Source organism: Labeo rohita, chromosome 19, assembly GCF_022985175.1.
Source record: "Labeo rohita strain BAU-BD-2019 chromosome 19, IGBB_LRoh.1.0, whole genome shotgun sequence".
Taxonomy (NCBI): domain Eukaryota; kingdom Metazoa; phylum Chordata; class Actinopteri; order Cypriniformes; family Cyprinidae; genus Labeo; species Labeo rohita.
Genome location: NC_066887.1, coordinates 22,851,643 through 22,867,148, shown reverse-complemented (window position 1 = coordinate 22,867,148; position 15,506 = coordinate 22,851,643). Strand labels below are relative to the sequence as shown.

At 37.7% G+C, this 15,506-nt stretch overlaps 1 protein-coding gene across 2 annotated transcripts in view; it reads right to left on the bottom strand.

The window, feature by feature from the left end:
* Window positions 1-15,506, bottom strand: part of kcnh8 (potassium voltage-gated channel, subfamily H (eag-related), member 8) — an 87,454-nt gene that overhangs the window by 27,551 nt on the left and 44,397 nt on the right. For both annotated transcript variants that reach the window (XM_051136406.1, XM_051136405.1), the window contains exons 6-9: window positions 14,952-15,109; window positions 8,975-9,179; window positions 5,986-6,204; window positions 2,922-3,121 (exon numbers count right to left, since the gene is read on the bottom strand). In XM_051136406.1, the coding sequence (XP_050992363.1) occupies window positions 2,922-3,121; window positions 5,986-6,204; window positions 8,975-9,179; window positions 14,952-15,109 (782 nt within the window). The remainder of the gene's footprint in view (window positions 1-2,921; window positions 3,122-5,985; window positions 6,205-8,974; window positions 9,180-14,951; window positions 15,110-15,506) is intronic.

Sequence of the window (15,506 nt, the reverse complement as noted above, 5' to 3'; positions counted from 1 at the left end):
GGAAGTATTCCGGCCATGCCTCACTCCTGCCCTCCGCCACCCTTCATCTGCTCTGCTCATCCATCCATATATGCAACCATCCTTCAGCCTGACTGAATGGCATCTGTCACTCTCCCCTTCACTCACGGCACACACATCCCTCTCCTTCTCTCGCTCTCTGTCTTGTGCTCTCCGGCCATCAGCCTCGCCATCTATTATTCATAAATCCGTGATTTAGCAAGGTGTTTTGATTCCATCTCATTTTTTCCCGCTCTCTCTCCTGACTCTGGAATAAAGTCCCGGGCTCAAGGACAGAGCACACGCAGTCGCCCCCTCCTCAAATGTCTATCTAAATTATACTTGCCTTGACTGTTGCTTTGCTCATGGCTGCAGTATGTTACTTCATTATTACTACATCACTTACAGTACCATGGCATAAAAAATGTATGTTTGGACATGATAAGATGGTGTTCGTTGAAGGGGTCCTATTATGCTTTTTCAAAGTCTTGATTTTGTTTTGGGGGTGTACTAGAATATGCTCTCATGCTTAGTGGTTCGTAAAAAAAACCCATTATTTTTCACATCATTTACATTATTACAATACCTTTCTCCCAGCCTGGAACAAATAGCTTAATTAGTTCCGGGTTTAATGAAGGCCCGCTTTCCAAAAAAAAGGAAATGTGTTATGATTGGTTAGCTATCCCAGTGTGTTGCGATTGGCGAACGGCTTAGACCGTGTTTCAGTACTGCCACGCTCCTTGTCAAAGCAGTTACTGATTAGCCTAGCCTATTCTAGTGCAAGTTTATGCATTTTAAAAAACACTTGCGTTATAAGTGAAGCTATCTACACTGTATGATGAATAAATCTCTTACCACACACTGCACACGTCTGCGGCGCGTTACGGCTCTGACGCAGCAACCAGAGTAGATCGTGGCTTCGGCATGTGTTTCGACCCCATGTACTGCCACTCTAGTCAATGCTTGTGTTTATACCCGCCGCGCTGCAGCTCGTTGAAGTGGCTCTCCGCACTGCATCGCTAAAGTTTGGTTAATCCCCTACCTCGTTCCTACCCTCCCTCCAACAATTCGAATTTCCGTAGCCAAGGTTTAATTTAAAGGAGAGGTCCACTTCCAACAATTTACAAATAATTTACTCACCCACTTCTCATCCAAGATGTTCATGTGTTTCTGTCTTCAGTCGTAAAGAAATTATGGTTTTTGAGGAAAGCATTTCAGGATTTTTCTTCATATAATGGACTTGACTGGTGCCCCGATTTTGAACTTCCAAAATGTAGTTTAAATGCGGCTTCAAAGGGCTCTAAACAATCCCAGCCGAGGAAGGACGGTCTTGTCTAGCAAAAAGATCGGTCATTGTTTTCGGAAAATAAAAATTTGTGTACTTTTTAAGCACAAAAGCTTGTGTAGCACAGGCTCTGGGATGAGCGCTCACGATGCTACGAATTAGTGATGGGTCGTTCTTGAACGATTTGTTCATTTTGCAAGAATCTTTAATGTGACTCGGGAAGAACAGGTCATCTCGGGGAGTGATTCGTTCAGTTGCACATGCGCAACATCCTATTAGGTTCTGTACTGGAACTAGTTCACCTGTTTCGAGTCTTTGGGTTTTTCGAGTCGTTTGTTCATTTTATGGGGCTGTCAAGTGTTGAATGAATGACTCGAACCCAAAGACTTGAAAGATGAACTAATCAATTCTTTTTTCAGCTCACACTGCATTGGTTGAGCTTATGGGGCTGTTACGTGATGAATGAATGACTCAAACCCAAAAACTTGTCACATAAGATGTGAGGTTAGCTAATCGTAGACTAAAGACCCAGGTAAACGAGATTCGTTCATTTTGCTGAACGAGACTCAAAGGTCAGCGTCGGTAAAATGATCCGAACTTCCCATTATTACTACGAATCATGTCTAAGTTCATCGTCTGTGTACTCCGGCTAAAAAAGGTAGAGTATGGCGAAAAACCCCATCTTATTTTCTCCTACAACTTCAGAATCATCTGACATCATTGTACCTTTTTGTTTGTAAACAGCGTTTGACTTACTTGCACTTTCTTAGTCTTTGCATGTTCGTGTAAACACTGGGTCTGTAGTTCCACCTACGTTCGGTGTGACCTTTCGACATGATTCAACAGTACGTGAACGCGCATCCCAGAACCTGTGCTACATAAGCTTTTGTGATTAAAAAGTATACAAATTTTAATTTTTCTAGATAAGACCCTTTTTCTTCAGTTGGGATCGTTTAGAGCTCTTTGAAGCTGCATTTAAACTACATTTTGGAAGTTCAAAATCGGGGGCACCAATCAAGTTCATTATATGAAGAGAAATCCTGAAATGTTTTCCTCAAAAACCATAATTTCTTTACTACTGAAGACAGAAAGACAAGGGGGTGAGAAAATTATTTGTGAATTGTTGTTCTGGAAGTGGACTTCTCCTTTAATGATATTCTAATGGACCACGTTGTGACATCATTGCATGCGGAAAACAAACGCTGTAGTCCAAAGGAGCCGTTCGTTGTAGTTCTTGGACAGAGATTGGAAAGAGAAAAAAAGAAATATCTCCCTTTGGAGGGGACTTTGAGATTTGTAACTTTGTAGATCTTTTTTATGCCCAAAGATACACACCACACAATGATTAAAATTCAAAAAGTGAAAAAGCATAATAGCACCCCTTTGATGTAAATACAATGTTATGTGATTATGATATTCAGAGATTGACCGATATTATTTTTTAAGTATCAAACTTGTGCCAAACTTACTTATTCTGCACCAATATGAACCACTACATGAAACAGCGGAGTGCAGTAGGGAAGCACACCGTATGCTTGTTAAGTTTGCACATCATCTTGCACAGTCCAGCTGTAAGGAATTCCGCAACGTCAAATGTTTCAGCTGTGCTGTGTAATAATCTCTGAAGCGTGGGGTTTACCTCATTGGAGTCGATGCCGTTGTTGACAGACCAGGTGGTCTGGAAGTACTCCAGCATGCGCTGTTTGAGGGTCTGAGGCAGGTGGTGCACACGGATGAAGTCCTTCAGGTCTTTAGTGCGTGTGTGGTAAGAGGACCAGCGCGAGTACATGCGTTGGATGATGGCCGTCACGTTGCCAAAGACCAGAGCGTGCATCAGCGCTGCCAATGACACACACATGCATGAATGTACATTAGGCCTGAATGACCTTACAAGTCATGGTGTCTTCTCTTGGAAGTTGAAAATTAATGTCATTTTAAAAATGGCAACATGACAGCTTGCGAAAAATAATTCATGTTAAATAATCAAGCATTATTTTAAAGAAGATGTTTACAAAAAATATTTCTATTCTTGAGTGCTGTAAATGATAATGTGATTAATGTTTAGTGTCATCAATCATAACTCACATATTTCATTATGGATGCTTTCTATTTCTGTAACAGTCCAACCTGTGTCTTTAATTTAGAGGCACTTGTTCTCTGTAAGATCTCTGGTGATACACAGGTGCTGATTGAATGTGTACATACGTGTTGGGGTGTGTAATTGGGTATTATTGTATGTTTGGGAAGGGAACAGAACTGCCCCATGGCGAAGGGTGACATTTCACAAAATAAAGGCCATGAATTCTGAATGCGAACAGCTGGCGTGACCTCATATCATCCTATTTAATGACAGACAAACATACATAAACATATGCGGTTACGCAGCAGTGTTAATTTTGACAGCAAATTTTGATTTAGCCTTTGTCATAGTCCTTTGACTAAAATGCTATTTAGTTCAATCATATTTTAGTCATCTGACTTGTTTTAGTTTTAGTCTAGTTTTAGTCGACTAAATATCATAAAATTTTAGTAGACTAAATCTACAGTAGATTTAGTTGGCTAAAATCTACTGGGTTTAGTTACAACGTAATGCATTTATTAAGCATTTCTCTAAAATTACCAAACTCATTAAAATTAAATGAAGCCACTCATAATAAACAAGAACATGGTCTTCTTTTCAATGAAACACAAATGGTTATGTAGGCTAATTATGTATTCTTTATAACATCTTGTTTACCACATTCTACCACATTTACCACAACCGAAAACACAAATGCAATGTACTAATACACATCTGTTATTGTCCTAACTGTTTACGTTCAACTAAGACGTAACTGAGTGTGTTTACATGAATGTGTGTATTTCTCTGTTCATGAGATGCAAAAGAGTGCTTGTGCGTTGTACGAGGCACCGAATTGAGTTCTCTTTTGCGTCATCAAATTTTTCCATGTGTCTGCTCTTCTCGTACTCTTAGATATTGACATTTTTTTTTAACGTTTTATGAGACGTGCAGCAAATGTAGGCTAGCTTATGTCCTGCAGGATAGATCAGTAGGCTATGATACAGTTCAAAGGTACACATCTAACCTCCTAACCACGCAGTAGACTCGTTCTTAATGAATCTCTTCCCAAAATATCCCTCCCTAACATTTTTGTATTGTTTTTATTCACTGACGAAAATGCCAATAGATTTTCGGCATAGTTTTCGTCATTCAAAATGAGTTTTTCTTTTATTATAGTCACTTTTTCGTTGGTGAAAAATGTCACTGACGAAAATTATGACGAAAATGATTCAGCAATGAAATTAACACTGTTACGCAGATATTGACTACTAGTTTTTAGACAATAGGTAGATAGATACATAGATAGATATATATATACACACACACACTTTTACACAAGTATTAAACTTTTTTCCAGTATCGTCTTCGACCAACTAATAGGGGTTCAACCTCGTTTTTAGTTTTGACTGTTATGTCATTTTAGACTGATTTCTATTTCATTTTATTTTATTTTACTTATTTATTTTTTAAATTTCACTTGATATAAACCTTTTGTCGTACCTGCTATGTGAACACCACAAAAAAAATAATGGACTTATTTAGAAAAGGTTAAAAGGCTTAATAGTTACACTTGTAATGTAAGCAGTATTTTCATTTTTTTTAATCAAATGTAAATTCATGTCCCAGTCACATTTTCTTGGTTAAATAAACATTACTTACACTATCAGAAAAAGAAAAAAAATCTAATTTACATTTTTACATTAACAATGCAATCACTATTCCATTTATTAAAGCCAAGCATGAATCTCATCAAGTTAGTGTTTTTAAACATCTTACATTTATTCCAAAATGTTAACTCAAGGCAGTTTAATTTAAACTATTTATTTTATTTGTGAACTTATGTTCAGCTATTTTTTTTTATAGTTAACTTTTAACAATTTTTTAATTAAAAAATTTAAAAAATATTTTGACGTCTTATTTTGATAAGAAGTGTGTGACTTGTTTATATAGTTTTTAAAATTAGTCTTTCCATTAACGTCATTGTATTGCTCATTCAGACTGATTCGCAAACACACACGAACACTAGAGGTGGGATTTCTCACATTAATCAATCACAGCCGAACACAACCAGTCATATCCAATCATATCACGTTGGAGGCATTGCCTCCTCTCACGTGACTTTCCCCCATTCATTCTCAATTACCCCCCACCAAAGCCACCGCACACTTTAGGGGATCTGTTAAAACTCAATAGGCTTAGGGGAGGGGAGAGAGACGCAGGCTTCCGCTGTAACTTTACCAGCTGGTATCGCTCTTGTACAATGTTTCTTTAGAAAAACTAGTGATTTATACACTTTTTAATGTTATGTTATTTAATGTTGTAATATTGCCGTTGTTTCTGCACTTCAATTTTTTTCCCCCATCCAATATTTTGAGGAGAGACTGTCTCCTACATATAATTCTGAAATGTTTTTGACTATATATACACATAAATACACATATATTTTATACAAATATCTACAACAGACTTTTTTGCTCTCGTACAAACTAAAAAAGGATTCAACCTTGTTGTCAGTTTCTAAATAGCCAGCAGAAACACACAGCCTCCAGTTTTGGATCTTAATAACAATCCAAATTTGTTCTACCTCCAAATACATCTAAAAACATCTCCTAAACTTCAACCTTTCAGCAAACACACACACCTCCGATGAGCATGGTGCAGATGGAGAAGATCTTCTCTGCGTCTGTGTTGGCAGAGACATTTCCAAAGCCCACGCTGGTCAGGCTGCTGAGGGTGAAGTACAGCGCTGCGATGTAGATGCTCCGCAAAGACGGTCCGCTGCTCAGCGTTCTGTTGACCGCTCCCGTGCTCACCCCCTCGTATGGAGACTCCAAGCGCTTCCCAAGCTCATGCAGCCAACCTGAGAGAGTAAGACAAAGAAGAAAATGTGAGATGTAATTAAAAATCTCACACTGAACTCTGTTTGCTTCAGTTTCATATGTGTCCATATGGTGGAAAATTAGCTTGCACTGCAATGACACATCGGTGAAAGGAACTGTTCATCTACAAAGTAAATTTCTGTCATTATTTACTCAACCGTATGACTTTCTTTCTTTTGTGGATTACAAAAAAAGCTTTTTGCAAAGTGTTCACGCTTCTCCTTTGCATACAGAGACCTGTTTCAGGGCTGTTAAGCATCACATAAGCACCATAAAAGTACCATTAAAGTAGTCCATACAACTTGCAAAACTGTAAAATCTCTGTTCATCTTCTGAAAACAAATTAAGATATTTTTGATGAAAGCCAAGAGCTTTCTGACCCTTCATAAACAGCAACACTACTACGACGTTCAAGGCCCAGGAAGGTAGTAAGGACATTGTTAAAATAGTCCATGTGACATCAGTGGTTCAACCTACAAGAACACTTTTTTTCTTTGCGTACAAGTACGCAAAGAAAGAAAAAAAAAAAAGACTGTTTGTGACCTCCAAACATTTCTTTACTAGCGGCAGTTGTTTGGAGTCAGCTCAGCAAACACATTCTTCATGAAACAATCCTTGTGTTTGCTGATAAGAAGAGACGTATCAGTTGCCACACTCTACACTATCTAAAACAGGGTACCAGAGAGAAGATTCCATCCCAGTGTTGCTATAGTAACTGCCCATCAGAGCTGGCCGGGGGTCAGTGGTCGGATGCCGAGGGGAAGCAGCAGCTTTCCATCAATACTGATCGGGGACCGGGCGGTGGGAATGCTGGTACTTTCACAGCGATCCGTCATTACGGACCATAGAGCAGCACACTGGGCCTAATTACAGCCCCTCCTGCAGTCAAGATGGAGAGAAAGAGGCCCGCGGCACGACGTCTGGGTGACTGGTTTGTTTGCCATTCGCTCACTCTTTCACTCACTTGGCTGCTTGCTGTCCCTGGTGCATTCTTTCTATCTTCCTTCTCCTCCACTATCACTGTCCATATCACCATCTAACAGTGTCAGACTTATCGCTCTTCTTCTGTAACTATAAATTCTGCTTTCCATTATCGTTTGACGTCTTCATCACTCTCTCTCTCCGTCTCGCTCCGAACACATCAGATTAAATCAATCCATAATGCAACTTTAACAAATCCATACTGAGCTGAAATGAAGCATTTCAATCAGATTCAATTCCACTTTGATTACAGTTAAGACACCGAGACTTGTACTGAATCAATTAAAACACTGTTCAATACTGCTTCAGTTTAATAATTATAAAAATAAAGGGATATTCATCTTCACAAATTCATCTTGATAATGTCAGATAACTTTGATAGAAAGATATGTTATGGATTACAATCAATCAAAAAATTCTGACAACTGTTAGTACGACAATATTTACACAACTATCAATACTTGTTGACCAATCAACAAGTAATGCTTTATTTTGTTCAGTCTGTGGTGTAAAAAGTTTGCATTAGCAATTAAAGAAAAAACACTTAAGGAAAACATAGTCAGGTCAAGGTGTCTGAATAATTTAATAAATCTTTATCAATTCTACTGGTAGACTAATGTATGAAGAATTTTTGGGTATAATATGTCACAATTTACTTTATTTTGCTATCCTCACTTAGATAAATGAAGGATAGTGTCCTGCATCAACTGGTAAAAAAATCTCAAAAATTATTTAATTTTTATTATCTGGTGTCTGAATAATTTTTGGTTTGACTGTAGGGCGCATTAATTGAAACTAGAAAAACATACCTTTGGTGAGAGTTTTGCAAAATGATATTACGTTGCTTATTGCATGTTTCGCAACACTGTCAATGTAAAATGAACATTGAGTGATGCTAAAAGCATGTTCCGTTTTATAACACATGAAAATGAATGTGGAAATGATTTGGAATGAATCTGAAAATGCTAGATGATGTACATATCAAAAAACATAAGAGAAAATGCTACAAGGTTATTGCTTTATCGTGATTAAAAATAACATACCACCGACAATAAAACCTACTTTAAACCAAGCAGATAGTATTAACAAAAGAAAACTTAAGTTAAAAGCACACTGGCTGAAGCATCAATTCCACTTTAGCTTGCTTCTGCAAGTCTTTGTTCTCTTTTATTTAATGTCGTGACTAGTATTTCACTGAATACATACCTGAGCCAAATTTGAAAGCTGCCTGCCGCCTCTCTTAACTGTCAAATACTGCTACAACCTGAATGGATGACTGAGCTGTATTGTAAATTATTGCAACCAGGTAAAATGCATTTGCGTGATGAAGGCATAGCTAGCTAACAAACTGTAGGGTGTAGTAACTAAATGTGACTCACGATTGAGTGGACGAACCACTAATGCTAGTGATACGCTCTTATTATAGTGTTGGGGAAGGCCCACGCTCAGCGGCTCCAGTGTGTCATTGAGACATGATTTCAAGCCCGCCCAAAAAATACTGAACACAGAAATAGTAAAAATTAATCCTTTGTGACGTGGTTTCAGCAATACATTTCTAACATTTATAATGTGTTTAAAAACAATTCTCTGAATTACCTTTACACTGACTTGTTGGTATTTTGGGGTATGTTGTTTTACTGCTACTAGTGTTCAATTTTGCTAAAATGCAGGCTGAAGCATGTTTTTCTAACAAGCCTAGGTTTTATCTTACACATATACTGTATCTTTCTGTCTGTGGGTCAATGAGTCAATCTTGTGAGCCAGTCTCACCAATGTCCCAGGTGTCTGCATTGCTCTCCACCTCCTTCTTGCCAATGATGTACCAGATGCAGGCCATCCAGTGCGCCAGCAGTGCAAACATGGACATGAGCAGGGTCAGCACCACCGTACTGTGCTGGGAGTAGCGGTCCATCTTCTGCAGCAGACGCAAGAGTCTCAGCAGGCGTACGGTCTTTAGCAGATGGACCACTGACACCTGGCAGAGGGGAAAGGGGAACAGGCATTAACTGTCAAGGATTTGCTCTGCATGCGAGTGCATTTGAGGGTTGTAAAGGGCACGTGCCTGTCATCCTAAATGAGTGCAGTAAATCCAGATCAGTTAAAACCTAATTAAACAACACAACAGGATGGAAGAATCCTTAGATTCCATCAATAAATCTTTGCTGAAGCACAGTACTGTAAACCTACAGTATAACTAGAGTAAAAACCAGCAAGTGAATACAGAGGTAAAATTTACAATTAAACTAAAAACAAAAACATCTTTTAGCAGATGTTTAGAGGTCACGGATGTCTTGCATAATAGTGTAGCATGCAGGTACAAGCTCTGAGACAACTGGGATTAAAATATTTAAGAGATCATCATTAGACTGAGAGATATTTGGGCCAATTATGCTGGAATAAAACATATTTTCTCTCTTCTTCTCTCCGTCTCAGTCATGCAGAACCGCATTTTCTCAGGTGAAAGGAAATAAACCGCCCGCTAATAAACAAGACAATAAACCACAAGAAATTGACTCCAGTTGAGGGATATGAAGAATATAAACATAAAAAACAACGAATAACAAAGCAGGCTACCTAAGCATGTGCATTTTTCAGTGTAACAATCATTATCTTCTTTTCTGGAGGATTGGAGGGATGTGCTCTCCGTCACTGTCATACTGACAGAGAACAGTCAAATATATCATTCAGAGTATAAAACTGACATTTATAACACAGAGATACCAGCCAAAATATTTGGTTTAATTTTAATTCTGAAAACAACAGTCTGACTGTTGATAAAGTAAATAATGCACGCAATTCAAATACAAACTGTCTACTAAGAAAGCATCTATCAAAACTCGCATATTTCATCTTTTTTTGCATTATGTCAATGCAAAATTTACCATCAGTCACTTTATTTTTGTGTCCATGTCCATTACCTTACTAATATTAATGACTACAACAACAACAACACTATAGGAAGTATTAGGAACTCAATTTATGCAGTACTGTAAGTACATGTAGTTCAGCAGTATTTCTCACTAATTTATCAGTAAATTTACAGTAACATGAAAAGTGTAAAACCAAAATATATATGCAAAAACGTAATGTTAGACCCTGCAGACATGCTATTCTATATACAGCAGTAAATTCATTTTATGTGTAATGTTTTATGTATTAAATGAGGTTTAAACTGAATGAGCAAGTGAGAGAATTTTAAATAGCCCATATATATTCCATAACTATATATTCATAATGACTGCATACATAAAAATAACACTTTGTATTAACTTGAACACAAACTTTCACACATGCACACTGCCAGGTCAGTAACAGATGCACACACACTGCTATTATATCAGTTTGTCTAGAGCTTCAGGCGATAACTAGTCAGCAATATTCATCACAGCCTCTCTTATTATAATCAGACAGACAATCCCTATGAACCAAGCCTTTCACGTCCCTGCAGCATTAAATAATAATCCACACTGTAATGGCCACAATCTTTCACTTGACAATCAAATATTAATAAACATCAGGAGATCATGGTCTCCGAAGCAAAACCAATGAACATTAATGTCATTGGAGAAACAAAAAGGCTGAACTTAACAGCTGGTTGAAAATTAGATAAGGAGGGTGAAAATGGAGGTGGAGAGGGTAAGGCCACAGCAGGGGTTCATATACTGAGGTTTATGTGGTAATGTGTCAACATGTATTACAGCTAATTCACTCATACTGCTCACAATGTGCAGGTGGCTGGAGAGGGTAAGGAAGTGACAGAAAGAAAAGGGTAATGACAGACTAAATGGTAAGGAATTGAAGGGAATAAATAAGAAAAAAAAGGAGAGGAAAGAAAAAAGAAAGGAAAACAAAAGAAATGGAAATCGACCAGGACATGGAAAGGAAAAGAAAATGAAAGAGAAGGAAAGAAGAGGGAAAAGGAAACTGAATGGCAAATGGTCAGGAGAGAAAAAAGGAAAAAGAAAGAGGAAAAGTAAGGGAATGGATACGGGCCAGGAAATGAAAAGGAAAAGAAAAAGGAAAGAAAAGGAAAAGGACAGGAAAGGAAAGGAAAGGAAAGGAAAGGAAAGGAAAGGAAAGGAAAGGAAAAGGAAAGGAAAGGAAAGGAAAAGGAAAAGGAAAGGAAAGGAAAGGAAAGGAAAGGAAAGGAAAGGAAAGGAAAGGAAAGGAAAGGAAAGGAAAGGAAAGGAAAGGAAAGGAAAGGAAAGGGAAAAAAGGAATAGGAAAAGGACAGGGCAGGAAAGGAAAGGAAAGGAAAGGAAAGGAAAGGAAAGGAAAGGAAAGGAAAGGGACAGGGCAGGAACGAAAAGGAAAGGGAAAAAAAAGGAATAGGGAAAGGGAAAGGGAAAGGACAGGGCAGGAAAGGGGAAAGGAAAGGAAAGGAAAGGAAAGGAAAGGAAAGGAAAGGAAAGTGATAGGACAGGACAAAAAAGGAAAAGGCCAGGCCAGGACAAGACAGATCAGATCAGATCAGATCAGATCAGGTCAGGTCAGGTCAGGTCAGGTCAGGTCAGGTCAGGTCAGGAAAGGAAAGGAAAAGGAAAGGAAAGGAAAGGAAAGGAAAGGAAAGGAAAGGAAAGGAAAGGAAAGGAAAGGAAAGGAAAGGAAAGGAAAAGGGAAAGGAAAGGAAAGGAAAGGAAAGGAAAGGAAAGGAAAGGAAAGGAAAGGAAAGGAAAGGAAAGGAAAGGAAAAAAAGGAATAGGGAAAGGGAAAGGACAGGGCAGGAAAGGAAAGGAAAGGAAAAGGAAAGGACAGGACAGGACAGGAAAGAAAAGAGAAGGAAAGGAAAAGAAAAAAGAAAAGGAGTGAAAATTAAAGAAATAGATATGAATAGAAAGGAAAAGGAAAGGAAATTGGACAGTATATGGAAAAATCAAGAAGAAGAAATGAGTGGGGGAAAAAAAAGAAAAGTAAAAGAATGCAAATTGGGCATGATATGCAAGGGAAAGAAGAGGAAAAAGGAGAAAGGAAAATAAAAAGGAATGGAAATGGGCCATGACAGGAGAAGGAAATGGAAAAAAGAAAGAAGAGGAAAGTAAAAGTAAATAGAAAGAGGAAATGAAAAAGAATGGAAACTGGCCAGGAAAAAATAATCAAATAGGGAAGGAAAGTGGAAAGGAACAGGGATTAAATAGGAAAAGGAGTCTGAGAGAAAAACAGAGGAAATAAAATAAAATAACAGAAATATCTTTCTTCACTTTTGATGTTTTCTGTGCAGTTGTGTGTATGTGTGTGTATAGTGCAGCTGAAGGGCAGATGTGAAGGGATACCAGAGGAGCAGAGGTGCAATCTGTAATTGGAGCAGATTTAAGGGAACATCTCAGAGACAACAAGGTCTGTATTACTTCAGCACTCAAGTAGAGTCCACTGCATTTCACTCTCCCTCTCTTAATAAGCCTCAGTGGATTTCAAGCGCTCTTTCGTTGTGTTTCGCCGTAGAGAGGGATGCAGGGTTTCATTACTGCATGTGTCATCACTGTAAGTGTGTGTGTCCAAGTGGCACTGATCGATTCCGCCAGTCTGGATTGGCCAGAAAAGCTGACTGTCTTTTTCTGTGAATTAAAACCAGGAGCCTGTGACCCTTGCTTTTGTAGAGGAGTCGTCAGAGGCAGTGTCAGCCAATTTTAGAGCCTGTTATACATCTTTATTTGTACCTGAACCCAGGATCACTCATTAAAAGTTCTACATCCATGATGTCATTCACGGTCCACCCACTCAGGGTCACCCAGCTGCTGCTCAATATTTTGTTTTACACTTAAGGAAGTGCAAAACAAATCACTGAGCTAAATACAACGCTGGAGGAGTTAAAAAAGAAATATCAAAAAGTCCAAAACCGGGCATGACTGTTCAAGCCCATGTGGAAATCTACACTTTTTTTTTCATTTTCTGCTGTTAATTGGAAGAAGCTCTTCTACAGTAAATGGATTTCAACATGCTCGAATGCACTGAAAGTACTGTACTCTTACACATTTACATATTTGGCAGATGCTTTTATCTAAAGCAACTTGCACTGCATTCAAGGCATACTCATTTTATCAGTTCACGCATTCCGGAAAATCATGACCTAGTGTTTGTGCTACAGAAACACTTTTTCTACAAGTACAATATGCTTTCACAGCATTATATTTAGGTATAAGTTAGGTATAAGCTATTTTACAATACCAATGTTTTAAAACCACAATAATTAAAAAAAAAAAACACACACACACAACATGATATGAAGTTTACATTTCGGATGACCAAAATTGATCATGCAGCAAATTGCACCTTTTAAAAAAATATTTAACAATAACCATATAACCAATAAAACAATAACTATTAGTTATTGTTTTATTTTATTTTATTTTATTTTAGTGTCTGACAATGGGTCTATATTGACTGATTTATATATTTAATTTTTCATGCTATTATTTCCTATTTTTAAATTAGAAAAACTTTAACTAAGTGTTAGATGGCAACAAAAGTAATCTTAAAAACATATAGTTGCGGTCAAAAGTTTACATACACCTTATAGAATCTGCAAAATGTCAATTATTTTACCAAAATAATAGAGAGCATAAAAAATGCATGTTATTTTTTTAATACTGACCTGAATAAGATATTTCATATAAAAGACAGATGTGTTTTTTTTTTTTTTTGTTGTTGTTTTTTTTTTTGGTTTTTTTTAGAGATATTCATGAGTGCCTTGTTTGTCCTGAACAGTTAAACTGCCTGCTGTTCTTCAGAAAAATCTGTCAGTCCCACAAATTCTTTGGTTTTTCAGCATTTTTGTGCATTTGAACTCTTTCCAACAATGACTATATGATTTTGAGTTCCTTTTTTTCACACTGAGGGCAACTGAGGGACTCATATGCAACTATTACAGAAGATTCAAACCGTACTGATGCTCCAGAAGGAAAAACGATGCATTAAGAGCCAGGGGGTGAAAACTTTTGAACAGAATGAAGATGTGTACATTTTTCTTATTTGTATCATATTTGTATAATTTTTTGTCATTTAGTACTGCCCTTCAGAAGCTACAGAAGATACTTACATGTTTCCCAGAAGACAAAATTAGTTAAATTTACCCTGATCTTCAAACTTCAAAAGTTTTCACCCCTCTTAATGCATCGTGTTCCCTTCTGGAGCATCAGTGAGTGTTTGAACCTTCTGTAACAGCATATGAGTCCTTCAGTTGTCCTTAGTGTGAAATGATGGATCTCAAAATCATACAGTCATTGTTAGAAAGGGTTCAAATACACAAAAACACTGAAAAAACAACAAATTTGTGGGACCTGAAGAATTTTTCTGATGAACAGCGGGCAGTTTAACTGTTCAGGACAAACAAGGGAATCATGAACAACTATCACTAAACAAAAAAAAAGCTGTGGATCATTCAGGTAAGAACACGGTATTAAGAATCAAGCTTATGTAAAATTTTTAAACATGAGTTCTCCCACAGGAGTTTAGATTTTATTTCGAAGTTGAATCCACAAACACTTTTAACATTCACAAACATAGTTGACCTAGGTTAACTACCGGTACCCGGAAGCATTATCGAATTATCTAAGCATTATCGGCAAAATATTTCATAAAAATGCAGGTGATGGGGTCTGTAAGTGTTCAAAGATTTCTGCAGGCACAGATTCAGTGTGGAGCTGCTTTTTCTGCAAAATCATGTAAATGTAATAAATTCCAAATGAACTTGAAAACATGTTCCCATAGATTTCATTCCTGATACATATTTTTTAATATATGCATTACTCACCACACTGACTTTGAAAGCGTAAAGGAGATCAAAAGGCAGAGCGGCAACCAGGTCGATGATGAACCAGGTGGTCATGTAATGGATGCAGATCTGCCGCGCATCGAAGATCACCTGCCCTGACTTACTCACGTACGTAGTACGGAAACTGAACACAATGTCTGGCGAAGCAACAGACAGAGTAGAGTCAGCGTCTTCTTCACAAAATACTGCATCAGCATAATCTCAGTGAACAACTGTCCATTGAAGCATTTGTAACAGCAAAAAATGCTTTTCTGCCAGCTATATATCAAGCAGGCTGTTATCGCAGACAAACAATAGGCAAATGAAAAATGCATGCGCTGTCACCAAATCTGAACTCCAGGCGTTTTAAATAGAGGCATTATCAGGGTCACAAAGCCAAAGCTAATTTCAGAAACAGCGTATATGTATATGTGACCTGGGACCACAAACTCAGTCATAAGGTTAATTTGTAATTGAGACTGTTTTACATCATCTGCAAACTGAATACATAAGCTTTCCATTGATTTATGGTTTGTTATGACAGGACAATATTTG